Below are 19,538 nucleotides of genomic sequence, written 5' to 3' on the forward strand. Positions count from 1 at the left end.
TCTTCCAGATGCAATCCACTCAAGTGCGAGACCCGGGTTGGCGGTTTGATTGCAGTGATTGGCCGGTGGTAGTGATTGGTAAAGTTCAACTTCAGGTGTTGCGGGCGGAATAAGCGCCCGCAATGTCGCGTGCGCCGCACGTGGCTGACCAAATTCCGTCGATCATTGAGTTCCCCCGCAAGAACAATGTCCTCTCCTGCCCCCGTGCCCGCTGACCTCGTCGACGCGAACGACGCTCTACCTACTCCTCCAACTACGGTCGAGGATGCGGCGGAAGATGCTCTCATGACACAAGGTCCAGAACCTCAGCCAGCAGAGGGCGCACCCTCAGACGAAGAGGACGAATCCTCGGACGACTCTGATGATTCCGACTCTGGTTCTGAGGACTCTGACTCTGCGTCCAGCAGTGCCGCTAGCTCTTCGTCCTCATCATGTCCACCCGAAATGACGCTTGAAGCACTTGAGGGCTTGTGGAGGAAAGCGCGAGACATCGCCGCCGCTGCAGAGAAGGAATCATCATCGCGGGACGCGATCGACGAGCAGGAGGATGTGATACAGCTGGACACAGAGCCGGGCGCGGAGGAGTTCAAAAAGCAGTGCGTTATCATGCCTTCAATTCCCTCCCTCGCCCTTCGTTGCCTGTCCCTCCTCCCTCACTTGTCCCTCCCCTCCCCTTTTCGCGCGCTTCCCATCTGTCCTGTCCCTCCTACCTTGCTCATCCTCCTACCGCTCCAACCTTCTCACCCAATCTCTCTCCCATTCCCTCCCCACTTTTTATCACACCCAACTGAACACCTCCTCCCAGACGCCTCCCCCGCCTCGAGCTCTCCACCGCGGACAAGTCCTACTTCACCTTCGACCGCATAGGCAAGGGCAAGGTCCCCCTCTCCCTCCGCGACCCCGAGATAGAGCGCGCCGAGAAGGCTATGGCCGACTTCGCTGCGCCCGCGCCGCCAGAGGGCCCGCCAGAGTTGACTAAGTCGGGCAAGCCGTTGACGAAGAGGGAGAAGAAGGAGGTGTGTGGCCTCATTTCCGCAACATCCGTGCGAGTACGACACATGCTAATCCAATCCTTGTAGCTCAAGAAGCGCACCGCAGGCCCCGCCTGGTTCGACCTCCCCGCGCCGCCCGAGGCCGACCTGCCGCGGCTGTATCGCGAGGTCGAGGCGCTCCGGCTGCGGAACCAGCTCGACCCGAAGCGCTTCTACAGGAAGGACGAGGGCGAGGGGAAGGGCATCAAGGGGCTGCCGAAGCATTTTGCGGTGAGTGCACGCGTCTGACTTGCGTTCATTCTGTACCTCTGTCCACTTTTGCCCCCTCACCCCCCTTCACTTTCACCTTGTTGGATCATGCCTAAGCAAACGCTGATCCCAACCATCTCCCCCAGATCGGCACCATCGTCCCTTCCCCACTCCCCTTCGGCGGCGCATCGTCAGAAAACCTCACCCGCGCGGAGCGCAAGCGCTCCCTCGTGGACGAGCTTGTCGACGACGCGGAAGCCACACGGTATGCGAAGCGCAAGTTTGGGGACCTGCAGGGCAAGAGGGGGGCGGCGGGAAGGAATACGAGGTTTGGGAAGCAGAGGAGGACGAAGTGGTAGGAGAGAGGCGTGGAGGCTAGGAGGAGGGGGGAAGAGCATGTACATGTTGTACTACCTGATGCTGTGTACTGCGATATCGATGCGCGCGGTCATTCGAACCTACCGTTGTGCATTCAGGTCGAAGTCGGATTCTGGTGCGCCACCACGACGGTCAAGACGATCCTGCAAAGTACAGATGATGCGTTGGAGAGTGCTGACAATAAAAGTACAAGTATCTAGTCCATTCTGGCCTTCAATGTGCGGGTGATGACCTTGTCTTGTGTTCTGATGAGACCGTTAGCCACAAAAACAGACAGTAGAGGCCCGGTACGTACATGACATGCACAATACACCCCCACCCAGAATACGCATCCCGGTCCACCGCATTCATGATAGTCTGCGATATCGTCTCAAACAAATCCTCCGGCTCCAAATCCGGCTCCCACAAGCTCTCCGCCACACCGAACAGCTTCTCGCTCGCCGTCCCCGCGAGCACAAAGTCCTTCGCGAAGTTCAAGCACCCGATCAGGTCCGCGGCGGCGATGAAGGGCTTGTATCCGCCGGAGGGCGTCTTCTGCATGCCCGCGATGACGGGCTCGATGAAGTACGGCCCGAAGCGGTGCTCGTAGAGCGTGGAGGAGGCGAGGTGGGCGAAGGTCTCGGGCTGGATCTCGCGCTCTTCTTTGATGGTGTACATGTTTACGCGGAAGCGGAATTTCTCGCGTCTGGGGTCGATGTGAGTTGAGGGGGAGAGGTAGGTGAAGATGGGAACGCACAATGTGAGGACATCAGAGGCCAATCCGGCGAGCCCGACGTAAGTGCGATCTGTGACTGGGAATATCTCGATGCAGGTGAGGAGATGAGCGGTTATGAAGGGCTTGCAAGACGAACCTTCTCAAAGTGCGTGGAGATACCCTGCGCCTGGTTCCCTAGACGCAGATCGGACGCAATGGCTACGCAGTCCTTCCCCACCATGGCTATGACGGAGCCACCGTTGTATTCCATGATCGACTAGAGGACACGCATTTAGCATAAATCCATGATCAGGACATGTATGCGCACCATGTTGGGCAGAGGACAGCGGGGAACAGGGATGGATAAAGCAGTATGAGGGCGAAGCCCAAGGACGTTGGACGCGTCAGATCTCTAGACGCGCGGCGCGTGACATGCTGGCGGTCACGGTCCTGTACGACGCGACGCCACAATTATTCGTACTTCCAGTTCTCCACCTTGGAATTCTCTGTATAACCGACATGCATATAGATGTTATAAGCACAAGGCTCATCGAGGCGGGTACAGTAACGAACGAATGTAACGAGAGTGTAGCGATACAACTGGCGAGGCGGTCTATAAGATAGATAGATACCACTGACCTGGACGACTTAGACGCAGGTATAGAGTAGGCGTGCGGGTATGTTATACAGGCGAGACATGAGCGAGATGGAAGAGTTCTAAAAAAGAGTGTAAAAACGAGTGTGAATCGCGAACAGTTCGCCCGAAAACAACGCCGCAGCCCCTGGACCTACGAGCGATTTTGGGGCGCATGAAGGCCCTCTATGCGGGCATCAGAGGGCGCGCGACAGCGGCGACGGCTGGTGAGGGCCCGATTTCGAGCGCGCGACGGTGCCCTCGCTTCGACATGAGTGATGCAGAGGAGATGGCCGGACCGGTGACGGCGCGCTCATCGTCCGCTGCCGCCACGAGGGGCGGCTGCTCTCTGCAGCGCCAAGCCGGCCGACGTACATTGGCACCGGCGCCGCGTACATGTTCTCAGCCCCCTCGTCCGCCCACGGCTCTACCGGCAGCTGCGCACCTACTCGCCCGCGGCGCACCTAAAAAAGCAATTTCGGTCAGCCATCGGTGCTATGCGCGCGAAAGTGACGCCTGTCGAAACTCAGGACGCAGGACTCACCATGCGTCGGGGGAGGCGCGCGTTTGTGAGCTCCACTAACGAGGGCGTGCGGCTGCGGGAGTCGCTACCACTTTTCATCGTCGAGCGGGCTAGGATTTGGGAGGGAAGCGCCACCGAGGGCTTCGGCGGAGGTGGCGGGGCGTAGTAGGATGCAAAATTGTCCATTTCGTCGTAGTACGACGTTTCGGGCGATGCAACTGGCGGTGGGGGCGGCGCGAATGGATCCTCATCGAGGAAGTCCGGCAGGGGGGACGGGGGCGCTTCCTCGTCCGGGCTATGCCCTGATGAAGACGAGGAGGACGAGGACGAAGAGGCGTATGCGGAGTCCGAGGCGTCTGATTCAGCGGATCCCTCATCAGAGGACGATGAGCTGCGTCGTCTTGAGCCGTCCGCGAGCCCCAGAGGGGTCAGCGCGGCGAGTAAAGCCTGTAATGAGCGTCGTCGCCCCATGGGCATCTGAGTGTAGGACGGGAGGGCCAACCGGTACCGAGACGCGCGCGTCCCCTCTTATACCGCGCTTACCACCCCCCCATGACGGCATGCCTGACATGGCCATGCGCGTCGAGGGGGCGACGGCGCGGTTTCCATGGCGCACATTCCGCCGGAATACAAGTGCGCAGCAAGGAGGTGCAATGTGTTTTGCCTCCACCCTCGCGAGTCGCCCCCCCCCTTCCTTCGCTTTCCTTGACCTCCGAAATGAACACCGTCAGCAACCCTCGATTTTCTATCACTCACCGACTTTCACCGAGCGAATCGTGGACGAGTCTTTGGGCATCCTGCGTGCAGAGGCGTATGCATTGTCAAGTATACCTACCGGTCGAGAGGCCTCCGAACTTCGGAGAGCGGCTCTGCGAGGTTGTGCGGCTGAGTGGGCGGGGGAGAAACGGGGGTTCCGTGGGGATGTACAACAACTCCGGAAGGAGTTGGAAGCAAAATGCCTCGTGGCGTGGAAAAATTCACAGCCCTCGTAAACCCTTCGGGACAAAAGGCACCATAAACTTTCTTCCTTCCGTCCAAAGGGTGTCCCAAATGCTGGAAAGCACCCGTCTCGGGGATCGGGAGAACTCCGAATCTCCCGCAAAAATATTGCACTGGAAGAGCAGCGTGGCCATAGAGCATTTGTGGCCGCAGTCAGCCATGCAATAGTCAAGCAGCAGTCAGTATGTAGTACGGAGTAAGTTACTAATGGATACAGATGTTTCTCTATTCTTCAGCCTCGCCAGCAACAATCACATCATCTGGTGAACCGTTAGTTCAGGGAAACTAACAAGGATGCACAACAGGACGCACCGATCTTCAGCACCGCCCGGACGAGTTGCGTCGCGAGCAAGTACTGCTGCCGCTTCGACACAAGCGGGTCATATACGAACTGCTCCTTCATGTCTGTATATCGAAATCAAGATGAGAAAAGAAACCTTGAAGCTACCGAATATAATTCGCACCGTTGTTGCCCTTGCCCGAGCAGTCAATGCCCAGCCTCGAATTGCCCTCGTTGATTTGTCGGCTGCGGATCTCTGCGAGTGTCTCGATGGGCGAGAGGCCGCTGTTTTCTGCCAATGCCAATGGCACGGACTCGAGTGCAGCAGAGAACGCGCGGACGGCGTACTGCTCGATGGAGGGAATCTATTGCAACAGCGTGGTCAGCGCCGGCTTCGGCATAACATTTTGGTCCATCTGACCTCATCTGCAGCCTTCGACACGGCGATGGAGGCGCTGATGTCAGCGGCACCACCACCGTAGACGACGCGGTTGTCTACGACGAGGTTCCGGACGGCACAAATGGCATCGTGAAGAGCGCGCTTCGCCTCGTCGACGATCTATGTAGCAGTCAGCAATTCTGCTCAGTGTTCATGGAATTCTAGACACACCATCTTGTTGCCTCCGCGCACAAAGATCGTGACCGCCCGCGTGTTGGCGCACTCCTCAATGACGAGCATCTTGTCGCGCGTTGTACCGAAGGTCACCTCACGCACAACTCCCGCCCGACCGAGCTTCTCCGGAGTAAGGTCCTCGAAGCGAGGAACAATCCGCCCCTGCGTCGCAATCGCAATCAACTCAATCTCCGGGCCACCCACCCATCGCACAGCGGGCAAGTCGTTCTGCATCAGCAAGTGGTTCGCCTCGTCGTCGAAGCCCCACTGGCAGATGACCAGGTTCGCGCCCGCGTCCTTCACGCGCTTGATCATGTCCGCGAACTTGCCCTGCTCGTACTCGCGCAGGTGGCGGTACTCCTCGACGCTCGTGATGTCCAGCTTGTGCTTCGTCTTCGGGCGCGGGGGCTCGAACGGGCAGGTGAGGATCGCGAGGCGCGCGTCGCGGACCTGGGACGGCATCTGCGAGTGCGAGAAGTCCTTGTCGACGAGGACGCCCTTGATGAGCGCGGTGTCTGCGAGCGAGCCGCCGACCTTGCCGTCGACCTTGATGAGGTCGAACAGCACGTCGCGCCGCTCGAGGTCAGCGACTTGAAGCACGGCGTCGACGGCGATCTCGGCGAATTGACGGTGCTCTTTCGAGACGCTGCAGAGGGTATGTAAGTGAGGTGCTGGGTGGGAAGTACGGCTGGTGAGCGCACATCTTGCTTCCTAAGGAAGTCATAGCCGTCTTGACGAGGTTCTCGGTGCTGGATCGCGAGAATTCGACGCGATCGGATATCCGGTCGAGCTCCTCGCAGGCGACCTGGCATGCGCGATCGAACCCGTCAGCGATGCGAATGGGGTGGATGCCGCGGTCAAGCAGCGCTTCGCTCTGCTCCAAGAGCGCGCCAGCAAGGACTATCAACTGTATTAGCAAGAATAAACATGGTGGACAAGCCACACACCGACTACACCAGTGGTTCCATCACCGATCTCGTCGTCCTGCGATTTGGACAGCTGAACAAGGAGCTTTGCGATCTGGTGCTCGACCTCCATCTGGCCGAGGATCGTCGCGCCGTCATTTGTGACGGTGATGTCTCCATCGGGGGAGATAAGAATTTTGTCGAGGCCTGGAGAATGTTAGGCAAAGACTGATGGGAGGGGAAGACGCGTACCTCGCGGGCCCAGCGATGTCCGTATGATGTTGGCGACAGTCTTGGCCGCCAAAATATGCGACTAGGACACTTGTCAGATAGGGAACCTCCCCTCGATGAACGATCTGACCTTAATGGCTTCTACACCATGCGTACGCGTTTTCTTTGCTTGCTCGCGCAAGATGATGAACGGACGACCGTACTGTATTTGTTCAGTATGGGCCCCAGCTTCAGCAGTCATGACGCACCTCATCCGTCGCGTACTGCGCCTGCACGTCTCCTAGATTTGCTGCAGACATGGCTTTAGATGAGAACGCGTACAAGTCGCGAAATTGGGCATCCAAAGTCACATCCCGCCGTGACTTCAGCGCGTCACGCGCCTTCCCGAGATCTCATTCCTTGTTCAATACCCTCATCTCCTCTTCCCGAAAAACCGCAACAATGGAAGGCGAAGTCGATGCCTGGATCGAGCAGCTCAGCCAATGCAAACAACTCTCGGAGGCCGATGTTAAGAAACTCTGCGACAAAGTGCGGGCACGCGATAACCGATGACTGCGCGCAAAGGATTGACTATAGCCTACAGACGAGGGAGATCCTCATGGAGGAGAGCAATGTGCAGCCCGTGCGCTGCCCAGTAACCGTCTGCGGAGACATCCACGGCCAGTTTGTGAGCACCCGCGTCCCATCCGCGCGCTTTCTGGCGTCTCATCATCATCACCGCGCCCCAGCACGACCTATCAGAGCTCTTCCGCATCGGCGGCAACTCGCCCGACACCAACTACCTCTTCATGGGCGACTACGTCGACCGCGGCTACTACTCCGTCGAGACCGTCACCCTCCTCGTCGCGCTCAAGCTGCGCTACCGCGACCGCGTCACCATCCTCCGCGGCAACCACGAGTCCCGCCAGATCACGCAGGTGTACGGCTTCTACGACGAGTGCCTGCGCAAGTACGGGAACGCGAACGTGTGGCGCTTCTTCACCGATCTCTTTGATTTCCTCCCTCTCACCGCCCTCATCGACCAACAAGTGCGTGCCAGCCGTGGCGTGGTAGGCACCCGCTGATCGCATTGCCTGCAGATATTCTGTCTCCACGGTGGGCTGTCACCGTCGATCGACACGCTTGACCACGTTCGGTCTATCGACCGCGTGCAAGAAGTGCCCCACGAGGGCCCCATGTGCGACCTGCTCTGGTCCGACCCAGACGACCGCTGCGGTTGGGGGATCTCGCCGCGCGGCGCCGGCTACACCTTCGGACAGGATATCTCAGAGGCGTTCAACCACAACAACGGTCTGACGTTGGTGGCCCGGGCGCACCAACTTGTCATGGAGGGTGTGTGCCTAAGCCCGGAGTTTGCTGTGATGTCACTGACAGCGAAACAACATCGCAGGCTACAGCTGGGGGCAGGATAGGAATGTGGTCACCATCTTCAGTGCACCGAATTACTGCTACAGATGCGGCAACCAGGCCGCAATCATGGAGATCGATGAGAAGTTGTCGTACAGCTTGTGCGTCTCCTATCCATCCTGCCGCCTTTTTCGTCACCTCATACCTCTCCACAGCTTGCAATTCGACCCCGCGCCGAGAGCAGGCGAGCCGCTCGTGTCGCGTCGTGTACCCGACTATTTCCTCGTGAGTGTCTCAGAGCTAAGCGACCCTTCCGCGCCATGCTAACCCGAATCCAGTGATGTTAGAGCCGTGCCCATAGTGTAATTCTCATAGGAAGATCGATTGAAGATAATCTGTGCACCTTTCGCTCAGCTTTACAATTGTATTTACCTCGCATACCACAATCGAAGACGGACGAGTGCGCTGGAAGACTAGAGCACAGTGACATTCGAGCGACTGGCAAGAGTATAGTACATGGTAAAGGTAGGTAACTTGTGCATGCGAAGGTAAGTCCTGATTTGACTATGGTACATGGTTAATTCGAGGCTTCGTGCGAGGATGATACAGATTCAGCGACTGCTCCAACTTGACGCTACCCGCTCCAATCCAACGTTCTTCGACCCAGCTCATAGATCTCCCCGGTCGGCCTTCACGAACTCCTCGGCCATCGTCGGGTTGAAGTTCTTATCTTTGACAACTTCAGTAGTCTCCTCGTGCACGGTCTTTTTCACGAACTCCTTGGCGCCACCCTGCGACAACGGCCCCTCGACGGAGTCGCGCGAGAAGGAGGCGGTGGTGGGCTCGGAGCTGTCGTCGTGCATGTGGCGGCGCTTGATGCCGTCGATGGTCTTGCGCTGCATCTCGGCGGGGTCGCCGTGCGGGGCTTGGTCGGCCTGCAAGAAGGTGAGTCTGGGTAGGATGAATGGGAGAGGTGATCGCACCTTGACGGACGCTTCCGACGCGGATGCGAGGTGCTCGTTCCAGCCCGGAGCGTGCTCTTCGTGTGGGGCGGACGCGCTGTGGTGCTGCTTGCCAGCGAGGTTGCGCTGCTTCTCGAGCTCCAAGGTCTGACGGCGCGCTTGGCATGAGCTCACGGTCTCACAGGGCGACAGCGGATGTACACACCTTCGGGTCGTTGTCGTGCATGGTGCTGGTGCTGTCATGAGCTTAGGTTGCAAGCTGGAGGACTTGCGAGTATCTTACCTGCTGTACCTGCTCGACGCGTCAGCATCCTCCTCTCCGTCTCACAACACGCGCAACTCACCTCACACCCACCGCGCCGCTCCTGGTCGCGGCAGCCCTCAACGCAGTGCGCGCAGAGGCGCGGGTGGCAGTCTGAATGGCTTGCATGATCGTCTGGTGTGTTGTGTCGGTCGTGGAATGAGGTGTATGCGGAGGAAAGAGGCAAGATGGTACGTGCACATCCGCCGCCGCGCTTTATGAGCGCAGGCATGACTGGGGCCTGACGTCACGTCGGGCTGCTGATGCCCACGTGAATTAGCGTAATGCACCAGACTTTATTGGGGCCTCCACCAAGCCCGCTGCCGAGCGCGCTTGATAGCGGCGAGGAGGGGATTGGCTGAGGGCTACATTGAGGAAGTTCGTGGGCTGAACTTTGGGCGCGACAACAGAAAGAGTTTGAAAAGCAGGGCTCAAGCGTCTTGAGGTCGTGCAGCGAACGTGAGCGAAGCTTCCAGTACGAAGATGTATAGAGGATGTCAAGCATTGGCACATCACTGCGTGGGAAGCCCACCCGCTGTGGTCCTCCAGCGGAACGCCTCCCCGCAAGGCGTGCTCAAAGTTCAACAATGAAGTCATAAAGCTATCCCCGAAAGGAAGCCCTTGTTTCGAGTTTGCTTCCGGTCCGACCCCCGGGATCAATCCAGTCTTGTCCTCTTCCTTCATGTGAGCCTCCTGGTCGCTAGCCATCCGGTTCACCAGGATGCTCGAGAGTGCTGTGAGCGGCCCAAACGCGATGGGAAACTGGGTATATGCTATGCTTACATGAAGGTCAGACGCGAAGGAAGCGCAAGCGTTCCATCACCGTCGAGCCTTCCTGCATTTTCGACACGAGTCCAAGTCCGTCGCAGCGCCCGTACAACCTCAGAAGCTCTCGGCGTGACAACGCCACTCGTATTTCCAGGTCACCCTCTTGTCCGCCAATTGCCTACATCGATGTCGTAGCTTCGGAGGACGTCGAGGGGAAGAACGATACCTCAGTTGCCGTCGAAGATGAGGATGGACCTCTGGTCGACGAGCTCGCTTCGCCCAAGGACTCGGACCCTCTCACTATTGAAGCCTTCTTGCAGCGAAGCTCTGCGGCACGGACGAAGACCTATCGCGGAAAACGCAAACGTCGACGGGTGCATTTCGCGGAAAGCGACCACGACTACGCGCCCTCGGAGGATGACGCCGGCGAAGCAGAGGACCAGTTGTGTCTAGCCGCCGACGATCAGCCCGACAATGATGATGAGCCTCTCGCACTCCTCGCCAGCTCTCCGCCGCGGTGTCCTGCCACTGCTCCGCCGCGCAAAAGGAAGACATCCCTCTCGCACCGTCTCACCATAGCTGCCCTAGAGTGCGGAGGCACAGTCCCTGTCGAACCCGAATTACCGACTACGCCTCCCCGCATCCCCCTGACTTTCGTCGCTGCCAATGGCACCACCAAGCCTCCCAAACGACCGAGGAAGACGGGCCACCTCGTTGATCCCAGACGGCGTGCCGGGTTCGGAAGGTCGATCTCACACTTCCGGGCTGCTGCGGCTCAGAGGGCTGTCAACGCTGCCTCGCCATCTCGACCTGCTCCCGCTTCGTCGTCTACCGCTGCACCCAGATCGAACTATCGCGCTAAATGGCGCACCCACGCTCCGCCGATGCTCCCGAAAGCCTACCTCCCTACCTGCGCTGCGGACTCAATCCTACCGCCTCTGGGCAAGAAACCTCACAGGCGGCAACCCGCGCAGTTGTCGGCTACGGTCCCGCTGAAACTGGTGCCGCTGGAGGAGTCCGTCGTAGGTGCGAAAGCTAAGACAGCAACGGGAAGGCCAGGTCGTCGGATGGCGAGGAAGAAGTGCGTAGGCGCGCATATATCCTGTCTTGTTTGCTGATGTATGCGGAGGGATGCGGTGCTCACTGGTCCAGGACCGCTTACTTTCGTCTCCGTTCTGACAAAGAAGGTGCCACAAGCGTCCTCGTCCCTGCTTCATACAAGCCGTGCTTCATCTCCAGCACCGACGTTCTGCATGACCAGCGTCCGCGACCGGCTACTTGGCTCTCGCCAACCTCCTATCGCTGCGGACACTGAGAATGTCACCGAAGAAATTCAGGACCACAACAGGACTACCATCTCAGATTCTGTCGACGCACAGAACTCTTTTTACGCTGACCGCTCCTCACCGCTTTCTTCCAACGCTGCTTCGAAAGCGGTGTCCACACCGACTAGCAAGAACGCTCTTGCGTCGACTGCCAAACATGCTCGTTCCTCCTTCTCAGAACTAGCTCCCTTCTCTGCCTTCAAGACGCCCTTCTCCATCAACACCAAGACGCCGGTCACATCTCACGTCAACGCAACCCGCCCGTGTACCGCTCAGACGACCCTCCCATCCAGCACCAAGCCCCTGAAGCCCCTCGCCGCCTTCCACGACCGCCTCGCTGAGACTGTGCGTACGGCGTCGCAGCTAGTGGATGCAGCGACTGGGGCGTTGCGGACTCCCGAGAGTGGCCCTCGGCGGAGGAAGAGGGCTAGTGAGGTGTCTGGGCGAAAGGCTGCGAGGGTCAGTCTGGCGGATCGCCGAGGCGAGTCGTCGACGCGAAATAGTGGCGAGTCGTCGACGCGAGATAGTGGCGATACGTCCTCTACGCGCCTTAGGTTGTCCTCTACCCGACATAGCAAGATTCGCTCGTACCAGCCTCCTATAACGTCTATGCTGGCGCCGTCTGCTCGACCTCCGGATGTCTCTGGTGCTCGTCCTTCGATTGCGTTGCTCCCGCGGCCTATCGAGATTCATTCGCCAAAAGTCACTCCTCCGCACTCCTCTCCTGTATTCCCTCGCTCTGGCTCTCCTCATCCTTTGCGCGCATCTCCAATTGACTCGCCTCTTGCTCACTCGCCGACTTACCCGCTATCTCGCTCTCCGCATTCCTCTCGACCTCAACCTTCGCACACTTCCCGTCAGATTGAAACTCGAATCTGCATCGACCTCTGCTCATCGTCTCCTCTTCTGGCTGCTGCTGCTCGTTCTGCGCTCTCGTCGCTCCCCGTTCTGTCGTCCTCTCCTGCGCTGCTCATTGATATGGGACCTCCGCCCGCTCAGGCTACCACGTCGTATTCTCCACTACCGACAACGACTTCTCGCATGTCTCTTTCCCGTTCTGAGTCTTCGCAAGCTGTCCGCGCTTCTCCCCACTGTACTCCTCGTTCGACTCGAAGAGACGCCGTTACTGCGACTCAAATTCGTGCTTCACCTGCGACTCGGAAGCAACCACCGCAAGCTCGGCCTGCGAGCGACCCTTCCTCTGATTCCATCCAGTCCTCATCGCCATCCTTCGTCATGCACAGCGTCCGGAGGTTGCAATCTCGGAGTACGACGGCCCGTGAAGGTTTAGAGGTGGTGTGGAGATAGGTCAGGATTGGCTTGGAGGTAGCAACAGAAGGTAGTCCAGGGCGCGGGGGAACGGACAATCTTGGGATCGACGCTCAACAGATAATCGTGTCGATTAGCTTAGCGCAGGCTGTACCACAGCGAAACACCTCTATCTCCCAGCGTGCCCGCCTGCCGACCATGGCACGAAGGATGCAAAGTCCGTCTCCTTACGTCGCTGACCTCATGTCCATCTCGTGCCCCCGGCGCTAGTGGCGATCAAACCCTTGCCACATAACGCCGTCACTTTACTTCTTCACCTAAACGTTCATGGCCCTCGCACGATCCTCTTCCCTCCCACTCTCATGAACCAACTCCGACTCTCCTTCGTGGCGCTGTGTTTAGTGGTAGGCGCGACCGCTGTCTGCGCGGCGCAGTGCCAGCTGCGCGCCGTCGAGAATGGCGTGCAGGTGCCCTTCGCGGGCGTCGGGGATAATGGGACGCAGACCTCGTCTAGTGGAGCAACAGCGACCGCAACGGGCTCTGGAGCGTCCCCCTCAGCGTCCGCGACGGCGCTGCCGGCGTTCAAGTATGGGACAGACCCGATACGCGGGGTGAATCTGTGAGTGGTGTGAAGTGATCGGGCGGGAGCAGATGCTCATTCAATGTTGTGTGGCGCCACAGCGGCGGATGGCTGGTCCTTGAGGTGAGTGGGGAGGCCTTCTTGGATTTGTTAGACGATGTAGTGTGCTGATGGATGCTGTAGCCGTGGATTACACCAAGCTTCTTCGAAGAGACGGGGAACGACGACATTGTAGACGAGTATACGCTGGGACAGCTGATGGACGAGGACGATGCGCGGAAAATGCTCAAGGTCCGTGGGCCTTCTACTCTGAGGTCCATCTCGCTTACTCTGCGTAGAATCACTGGGAGACAGTACGTCTGCGTAGCTCACACCTGTACTCCTTGTCTAACATCTCGCAGTGGATCACAGAACAAGACTTCAAGGACATTGCAGCAGCCGGCCTTACGCATGTTCGGTGCGCCTTCCTCGGCTAAATCACCCGCCTCCCCCACTGACTCTTCCCAGCATACCCCTCGGCTACTGGTCCGTCCCCATGACCTCCGCCGACACCAACTACAGCACCTCCATCTCTCCCTACCTCGACGGCGCCTGGCCCTACCTCCTCCGCGGCCTCAACTGGGCCCGCGCGCACGGCGTCCGTTGCATCGTCGACGTCCACGGCGCCCCGGGCTCGCAGAACGGCTACGACAACTCCGGGCAGCGTACCGGGAACCCCCAGTTTGTCTCCGGCGGCGACAACGAGAACGTGGAGCGCACGCTCGACCTTGTTCGCTTTCTGGCGGATAATATTGGGGGCATGGTCGATGTGCTGGAATTACTTAACGAGGGCGCGGGGTTCCGTGGGGACGACTGGGCGCAAGCGATTCGCGGGTTCTTTGAGGACGGGTACGATGTGGTGAGGAATACGGCGGGGGACGATATCAAGGTCATGATTGGGGATGCATTCCTTGGCGTGAACTCATGGGACGGGTTCTTGGGGTCCGGGGATGCACAGGGGGTGATCATGGACTACGTGAGTAGCTTGCTATATCCACGGTGAGGTTGCTAATTCTGCCCTCATTTCTCCAGCACATGTACCAGATCTTCAGCAACGACGAGCTTCGGAGGTCCAATGATGAACATATCGAGGTATACAATATCCAACTCACAACTATCTAGACTCATTGACCCTCCGCCAGTTCGCGTGCACCAAGAAGACCGAGCTCACGGGCTACGCGTCCAGCAACATCTGGACTGTCGTCGGCGAGTGGTCCACCGCGCCCACGGACTGCACCAAGTGGCTTAACGGGCGCGGCGTCGGCGCGCGGTGGGATAACACCTACACGACGGACGGCTCGGGGGAGTACTTCAATCAGTGCGGGAACTACACGGGGAGCTACAGTGGGTTTTCGGATGATTATAAGGACTTCTTGAGGAAGTAAGTGGCTAGGCGTCCCACGATAAGGATAAGGTGCTGACAGAAGCACCATCGCAGGTACTGGGAAGTCCAGGTCGACATTGGTGAGGCCGTGTCGGGGTGGGTGATGTGGACGTGGAAGGTGTGTTGCACGCTGTGCTCTCTTCGGGGACGTTCTGACGATACCTTCAAAGGCGGAGAACTCGGATGATTGTGCGATTCTCTTCTTCCCTTCCCACTCATTCGCTGACAGACTTCACAGGGAGCTATCAGAAGGGACTCGAAGGCGGCTGGATTCCGTCGGACCCAGATGATAGGCTCTACCCGAATATCTGCTCATGAGAGCGCAGTCGTGTCGCCCGTCGGGACTTTGTTTAGCAAAACCCAACACGGCCTTCGACTTCTTTGCCTCCCGAGCTGATCAATTGCTCTGAGCTTCTGACTGCGCTGATTCGACTGAGCACTCGTCCATCCCATCTAGAGTCGACCGCATATATGTAGCATATTTATGATGTACCCGCGGACGAAGCACCTCCCCGAGCGGACACTGTAGCAAACCTGATGACACGCAATGTTTATAGACGACCAAGATGACCACATTGTTTCCCTCGTCTTCGACAGCATGGCCAATGGGCCATGCAAAGCTGATATCTTACGGAGCGCTCAAGCGAAGACGCAGAGGTATCCTCATTCCCAAGTGATAGTACAACACTGATATTACCCAGACACTTTCCCCTCGCCACCTACGCGTACGGCAAGATTGCCTGCGGGTAGATATCCGACAACGCCACACCGCTGGGCGGCTCAATCGACGTGAAGTAGTCGCCCCACCAGGGGCCCGCCGCCCACCACAGCGCGCCGATCCACGTGCCCTCCTGCTGCTGCAGGTAGCACAGCGCGTCGCTCACCGCGGAGATGCAGTCCGCGTTCGAGCCCGCGCCCATCTCGCCGAGGAAGCCGCGCTGGTTGTTCGCCTTGAGCCACTCGGTCGCCGCCTGCAGGCGCTCGGAGCCGATGGTCGCGGAGACGCAGGTCTCGTTGGTGCCCGAGCCGTCGGAGTCGAGGTACTGGTGCATCTCGATGGCGATGTTGTCGTTGGGGTCGGTGAGCGCGGCGAAGGCGTCCGAGTTGCCGGAGGTGGTCCAGGTCCAGGCGCCGGTCCATGCTGGTGAGGGGTGAGCAAAGGGGAATTAAGAGACGGAGGAGAGGCTTACAGGTGCCCTCAACGAGGATGAGCTGCTCAGTGGCGCCAGCAGCGCGGATGGCGTTGACAGCGGCCTGCATGTGCTCGTAGACAACGGAGGCATCGATGTCGTGCGGCTCGTTCATGAGGTCGAAGATGACATTGGTGTTGTCGATCTGCAGCCGAGGTTAGCCGCCTAGTCGGACACATAGAGGCTCAATCATACTCACAAAGAGCGTGGCGAGGTTTGTCCAGACTATATTGCGAGATTGGTCAGTTTCTTTCTCAGAGGCGTAGATTATGCTGCTTACAAGACGCAAACCTATAGACATAGTTCAGTATAAAATCCTCTCCGCTGGCAAACGATATTACTCACTCGTCAGGCGAGTTGATTGTCGACCCGTTGTAGATCATGAAGTTGTGCGCTGCAAACCTCCTTCAGTCCGTTTCCCTGCCTTCCTCCATCTTTGACACTCACGCTCAATGATAGCGTACCCGCCCTTGCCGGTGATGTATTCCACCGTGCTCTGCAAGTCGGCCAGATACGTCGAGTCGAAGTCGCCCGTGATCCCTGAGGCGGGCGGCGCGAGACGCTCAAGGAGGAATGGGATTCGGAACGAGTTCAGGCCATCCTGCATGAAGTAGTCGATGCTGCTGGGGCTCGGCCAGGTGTAGTCGGTGTTCTTCACGCCTGGGATGTTTTGGTTGCCAAATTCGGCGCAGGACCTGTAAGAGGGAGGGTTAGTGGTTCATAAGAGAGTGCGAAGAGTAGAGGAGGGACTGTGAGAGGGAAAGAGGGGAGCTGCACTTACTCGTTTACACCGAAGTAGTCAAATTTCGTCGCGCCGGAGCACTCAGCGGCGGCAGACGAAGCTGTCGCGGCGGGCGCAGTCGCGGTCGACGAGGGCGCCTGCCCCTGCGGTGCGCTGTTGGACGCAGAGGCAGGCGTGGCAGCGACCGCGGCAAGGGCGGGCGCCGCCGCCATCGCCATGAGGACAGAGAAGCGCGTCAGGGCAGCGTGCATAGTGAAGCCTGACGCTTGTTTCGCGAAGAGGGAAAATGTGGGGTGAGGGAACGACAAGGAATGAAACCCCCTGGACACCGCGCCCCGAGTTATAAGTGCGGCGGGTCGGGGAAACCGTTGCGAGCAGAAACCCCGAGGATCATCAGGCGGCGGGCCAGGTTCATCATGCGCGGAAGGAAGGGCATCATGCGGAGGGCGACGCGTGCGGCGAAAAGGGATAAGGTCGGCACTGCAGGTGAGTCTGGACGGCGCGTGTAACGACGGTGATCACAGTGCGTTGGGCCATCAGGTGACTGTGTCCTTGCTTATGCTTCTTCTGGTCCAGGTCGAGTGCTAGGTCCTGTTGAGGCCTACCTTCACGGTCAGAGTCGAGGTGCTGAGAGTCCCCTGAGGAGAAATGGGTGTCCAAACCCCATCCCAGCCTCCGTTCAACCCATTCAGAGAGCCTTCGGCATTGTTTGTCTTCTGAGAAGCATCGTTGGACAGCAGACTACCGAGATCGACAGCTTCGCTCCCAGCCCTTCGCACCCTCGCATCTGGAAAGTACAGCCAACCGACAAAGAACCGAGGATATAGTATGCACGTAACTTACACGAAATACATGCCTTGAAGTCCATCGACTATGTCCTTCCTACACAGGCTCCAGTGTTCACCGTATCACCGATGCTAGAAGCAGGCCTTGAGAGAGCTGAACAGTCGCTCGGAGGTTTTCTCGAGGTGACTGCCCGTGCAAAGGAGCACCTTCCGCACGCGAAGCGCAGAGCCTGTCTAGGACACGGTCACCTGAACCTTAGCGTCCTTCATCCTCCCGCGCTTCCTTCCCACCCAGGAATTCGCCGGACGTTCTCCTTGTACGTCCGCCTTGGCGTTCGATGAAAAGAATGTCCGTGTCCGTGCACAATGGCTGGCCGAGGTGCCCGAACGAGGGTCTCGCAACTGAATCCTCGAACCTTGAACCCTGTCCGCCTTCCATCCCATACCACGTCCCAATCTCCAGAATCCCAAACCGCCCGGCCCTCCATTGCGCAATCATCGTACATTCGAGCCTCCCAGTCCCATACTCGACCGCATCGCGCCCGTCGAGGAGCCCTCGCCCCGGTCGTCCGCGTCAAACCGCCTTCCACCTTCAAAACCTCCACCACCTCCAAACAACCCTCCGCCACTTCTCCTGCCTCCATACGCGCTGCTTCTTGACGGAGCGCCGAATAGCCCAGCAGGTCTCGGCACCTGCACACGCTCCCGCTCCCAGTCCCACTCTCTCGCCCGCTGCTCCTGACCCCTTCGGTTCCACAGCTGCGACGCCAGACCGCCAACGGCGGCGCCCGTGAGGAAGGAGCCCCAGCCTGGGGCACCGGCTGCTTGTTGTGGGATGCCTGAGGAGGTAGATGGGTACTTGGAATACGGCGGTGGCGTGTCGAAGCGGTTTGGGTCGGGGGTGTCGTCGAAGTGGGGGAACCAGCCGCCGGGGCCGCCCGCGCCACCTGGACCACCGCCAGGCCGTTGTGCGCCTGCGCCGGCTTGCCGACCGCGGAGGCAGGAGGATATGATGCCGTACAGAATCCATACGAGGAGGCCGAGCCAGACTATGTTAAAGAGAATGGTGAGGACGTCGGTGGCTGTAAGGTCGGAAGGTCAATGAAGAGAAGAACAAGAAAGGGTATAGATGGATGTACGCACACTCGCTGAACGTATTCCAAGAGTCTGCCCAGCCTTCATCCTCATTCCTCAATGCACCTGGCACTTGCACCAGCTTGTACTGCAATCCGCAGGATCCTTTGAGGACGTACGGATCGCCTGGTCGCGAATAGCCCTGAGAATACACTCGATCAGCACTCGTAGAGTAGACGCTGCCTTTTAGAGCGTACCTCGCACGACACCTCTACCCTCCCAAACCTCAAAGCCTCTGGCAGATCCGCCTTGCACTGCAGCATAGTCGATCAGTCTCTACCCAGTCCCCCATGCTCCACGCCGCACCTTCCACTCCACCTCCGTCCCCGTACCCCCAGTATTAGTACATCTAACGACCTCCGGCTGGTAGATCTTGCACGGCTTCCCGATGCACGTCAGCTGCGGGATGGGGTCAGAGCGCCGCGCGACGGTGTCTTCGCCCGCGTAGAACGTGAGCGCCGGGATCTTTTCGAGGAGGATGCGATCTCGAGCCATCGTCGATGGAATTCGTGGTTAATCAGATTGTTGCTTAAGAAGAAGGTGAGGGTCGAAGGCAAGTACTGGTTAAGAACAAAGGTAACATTCGAGGTCAACGTGGAAGGACGTGGAGAATAAGCGCCCGTGCGTCATCGACGCCCCCGGCGGGTTCGGTCCGGCAGACCGATTCAAGACGTCACGGTTCATGCTGTGACAACGTCACACATCCGCTACTCTCGCGGGCTCCCTGACAGGGAATCCGTCAGCCTTGCAATAAGACCTAATGTAGAAGTAACAGCTTCTGAGATGCATACTTATAAGAGCGCCGATGATCCGAAACGAAGTTCAGCGACACAATTGGCGGTCAGCCGAGCTGAGTAGTCAAGGGTATAGTCCCCCGCTCACTCAAAGTATACAGCGGCGGCGCTTGACTTCTTTCATCTATACCCCAAGCTCGCTTGTTGCTCTCAATGTAAGCAGGTACTCACCATGCCGGCGGGAAGGGCTAGAGGAGCATCCTCGGCCGTTCTCTGGAACGTGTCTTCTTACCCGAGTCTCTTTCCCCACCCCCATTGCCTCCTCATGCTTGCGTCGAGTCGCATTCAATCAACCTCAGGGTGGGACCGGGGGCTGAGCAGATGGAGGTAGAGGAGTGCTTCCACCAATTGACCGCAAGCGAGTTGGCGCGCCGGAGCTGCGGCCCGACGCGCGCTTGTTGTACTCCGATCAGCATGTGA

The 19,538-nt window shown here is 58.6% G+C and overlaps 11 protein-coding genes across 11 annotated transcripts; 5 read left to right on the forward strand and 6 right to left on the reverse strand.

Moving 5' to 3' along the window:
- The first annotated feature begins 209 nt into the window (after positions 1 to 209).
- On the forward strand, positions 210 to 1,712 carry SCHCODRAFT_02627072 (Fcf2-domain-containing protein). The gene is made up of 4 exons (XM_050345388.1): positions 210 to 596; positions 806 to 1,016; positions 1,080 to 1,262; positions 1,388 to 1,712. The coding sequence occupies exons 1-4, from the start codon at positions 286 to 288 to the stop codon at positions 1,598 to 1,600; spliced, it is 918 nt and encodes a 305-aa protein (XP_050200193.1). The 5' UTR covers positions 210 to 285; the 3' UTR covers positions 1,601 to 1,712.
- SCHCODRAFT_02627075 (N-terminal nucleophile aminohydrolase) lies at positions 1,708 to 2,708 on the reverse strand. Its single transcript, XM_003031592.2, has 5 exons — positions 2,642 to 2,708; positions 2,471 to 2,590; positions 2,356 to 2,420; positions 1,915 to 2,304; positions 1,708 to 1,864 (listed from the first exon to the last, which is right to left on the reverse strand). Exons 1-5 carry the CDS (start codon positions 2,642 to 2,644, stop codon positions 1,816 to 1,818), a joined length of 627 nt encoding a protein of 208 aa, XP_003031638.1. The 5' UTR covers positions 2,645 to 2,708; the 3' UTR covers positions 1,708 to 1,815.
- A 436-nt stretch (positions 2,709 to 3,144) lies between these two features.
- On the reverse strand, positions 3,145 to 3,656 carry SCHCODRAFT_02501861 (uncharacterized protein; the record flags this gene model as incomplete). Its single annotated transcript, XM_003031591.2, has 2 exons — positions 3,145 to 3,411; positions 3,492 to 3,656. The coding sequence occupies 2 exons, from the start codon at positions 3,654 to 3,656 to the stop codon at positions 3,145 to 3,147; spliced, it is 432 nt and encodes a 143-aa protein (XP_003031637.1).
- A 924-nt stretch (positions 3,657 to 4,580) lies between these two features.
- SCHCODRAFT_02627081 (uncharacterized protein) lies at positions 4,581 to 6,822 on the reverse strand. Its single transcript, XM_003031590.2, has 10 exons — positions 6,747 to 6,822; positions 6,629 to 6,700; positions 6,520 to 6,580; positions 6,310 to 6,474; positions 6,064 to 6,262; positions 5,360 to 6,008; positions 5,171 to 5,308; positions 4,934 to 5,114; positions 4,782 to 4,874; positions 4,581 to 4,729 (listed from the first exon to the last, which is right to left on the reverse strand). Exons 1-10 carry the CDS (start codon positions 6,795 to 6,797, stop codon positions 4,695 to 4,697), a joined length of 1,644 nt encoding a protein of 547 aa, XP_003031636.1. The 5' UTR covers positions 6,798 to 6,822; the 3' UTR covers positions 4,581 to 4,694.
- Positions 6,823 to 6,873: 51 nt separating this feature from the next.
- Positions 6,874 to 8,246, forward strand: SCHCODRAFT_02543025 (protein phosphatase 2A). Its single transcript, XM_050343618.1, has 6 exons — positions 6,874 to 7,026; positions 7,082 to 7,165; positions 7,227 to 7,526; positions 7,578 to 7,830; positions 7,889 to 8,006; positions 8,061 to 8,246. Exons 1-6 carry the CDS (start codon positions 6,940 to 6,942, stop codon positions 8,170 to 8,172), a joined length of 954 nt encoding a protein of 317 aa, XP_050200194.1. The 5' UTR covers positions 6,874 to 6,939; the 3' UTR covers positions 8,173 to 8,246.
- Positions 8,247 to 8,276: 30 nt separating this feature from the next.
- On the reverse strand, positions 8,277 to 9,234 carry SCHCODRAFT_02627085 (uncharacterized protein). Its single transcript, XM_050345389.1, has 5 exons — positions 9,152 to 9,234; positions 9,091 to 9,099; positions 9,013 to 9,037; positions 8,829 to 8,954; positions 8,277 to 8,780 (listed from the first exon to the last, which is right to left on the reverse strand). Exons 3-5 carry the CDS (start codon positions 9,031 to 9,033, stop codon positions 8,514 to 8,516), a joined length of 414 nt encoding a protein of 137 aa, XP_050200195.1. The 5' UTR covers positions 9,034 to 9,037; positions 9,091 to 9,099; positions 9,152 to 9,234; the 3' UTR covers positions 8,277 to 8,513.
- A 595-nt stretch (positions 9,235 to 9,829) lies between these two features.
- On the forward strand, positions 9,830 to 11,977 carry SCHCODRAFT_02733964 (uncharacterized protein; the record flags this gene model as incomplete). The annotated part of the gene is made up of 5 exons (XM_003032020.1): positions 9,830 to 9,844; positions 9,903 to 9,966; positions 10,072 to 10,957; positions 11,006 to 11,660; positions 11,777 to 11,977. The coding sequence occupies 5 exons, from the start codon at positions 9,830 to 9,832 to the stop codon at positions 11,975 to 11,977; spliced, it is 1,821 nt and encodes a 606-aa protein (XP_003032066.1).
- Positions 11,978 to 12,781: 804 nt separating this feature from the next.
- Positions 12,782 to 15,130, forward strand: SCHCODRAFT_02627090 (glycoside hydrolase family 5 protein). Its single transcript, XM_003032019.2, has 11 exons — positions 12,782 to 13,089; positions 13,152 to 13,173; positions 13,234 to 13,341; positions 13,389 to 13,403; positions 13,452 to 13,507; positions 13,558 to 14,065; positions 14,122 to 14,181; positions 14,232 to 14,470; positions 14,528 to 14,591; positions 14,644 to 14,662; positions 14,712 to 15,130. The coding sequence occupies exons 1-11, from the start codon at positions 12,833 to 12,835 to the stop codon at positions 14,789 to 14,791; spliced, it is 1,428 nt and encodes a 475-aa protein (XP_003032065.1). The 5' UTR covers positions 12,782 to 12,832; the 3' UTR covers positions 14,792 to 15,130.
- Positions 15,131 to 15,192: 62 nt separating this feature from the next.
- On the reverse strand, positions 15,193 to 16,617 carry SCHCODRAFT_02502504 (glycoside hydrolase; the record flags this gene model as incomplete). The annotated part of the gene is made up of 7 exons (XM_003031588.2): positions 15,193 to 15,614; positions 15,664 to 15,808; positions 15,863 to 15,888; positions 15,944 to 15,954; positions 16,009 to 16,057; positions 16,111 to 16,358; positions 16,445 to 16,617. 7 exons carry the CDS (start codon positions 16,615 to 16,617, stop codon positions 15,193 to 15,195), a joined length of 1,074 nt encoding a protein of 357 aa, XP_003031634.2.
- Positions 16,618 to 17,400: 783 nt separating this feature from the next.
- On the forward strand, positions 17,401 to 18,111 carry SCHCODRAFT_01304406 (uncharacterized protein). Its single transcript, XM_050341411.1, has one exon. It carries the CDS (start codon positions 17,529 to 17,531, stop codon positions 17,982 to 17,984), a length of 456 nt encoding a protein of 151 aa, XP_050200196.1. The 5' UTR covers positions 17,401 to 17,528; the 3' UTR covers positions 17,985 to 18,111.
- An 86-nt stretch (positions 18,112 to 18,197) lies between these two features.
- On the reverse strand, positions 18,198 to 19,048 carry SCHCODRAFT_02627095 (DUF1183-domain-containing protein). Its single transcript, XM_003031587.2, has 3 exons — positions 18,631 to 19,048; positions 18,522 to 18,578; positions 18,198 to 18,466 (listed from the first exon to the last, which is right to left on the reverse strand). Exons 1-3 carry the CDS (start codon positions 18,817 to 18,819, stop codon positions 18,245 to 18,247), a joined length of 468 nt encoding a protein of 155 aa, XP_003031633.1. The 5' UTR covers positions 18,820 to 19,048; the 3' UTR covers positions 18,198 to 18,244.
- Between the last annotated feature and the right edge of the window lie 490 nt (positions 19,049 to 19,538).

Source organism: Schizophyllum commune (assembly GCF_000143185.2).
Source record: "Schizophyllum commune H4-8 unplaced genomic scaffold SCHCOscaffold_6, whole genome shotgun sequence".
NCBI lineage: Eukaryota > Fungi > Basidiomycota > Agaricomycetes > Agaricales > Schizophyllaceae > Schizophyllum > Schizophyllum commune.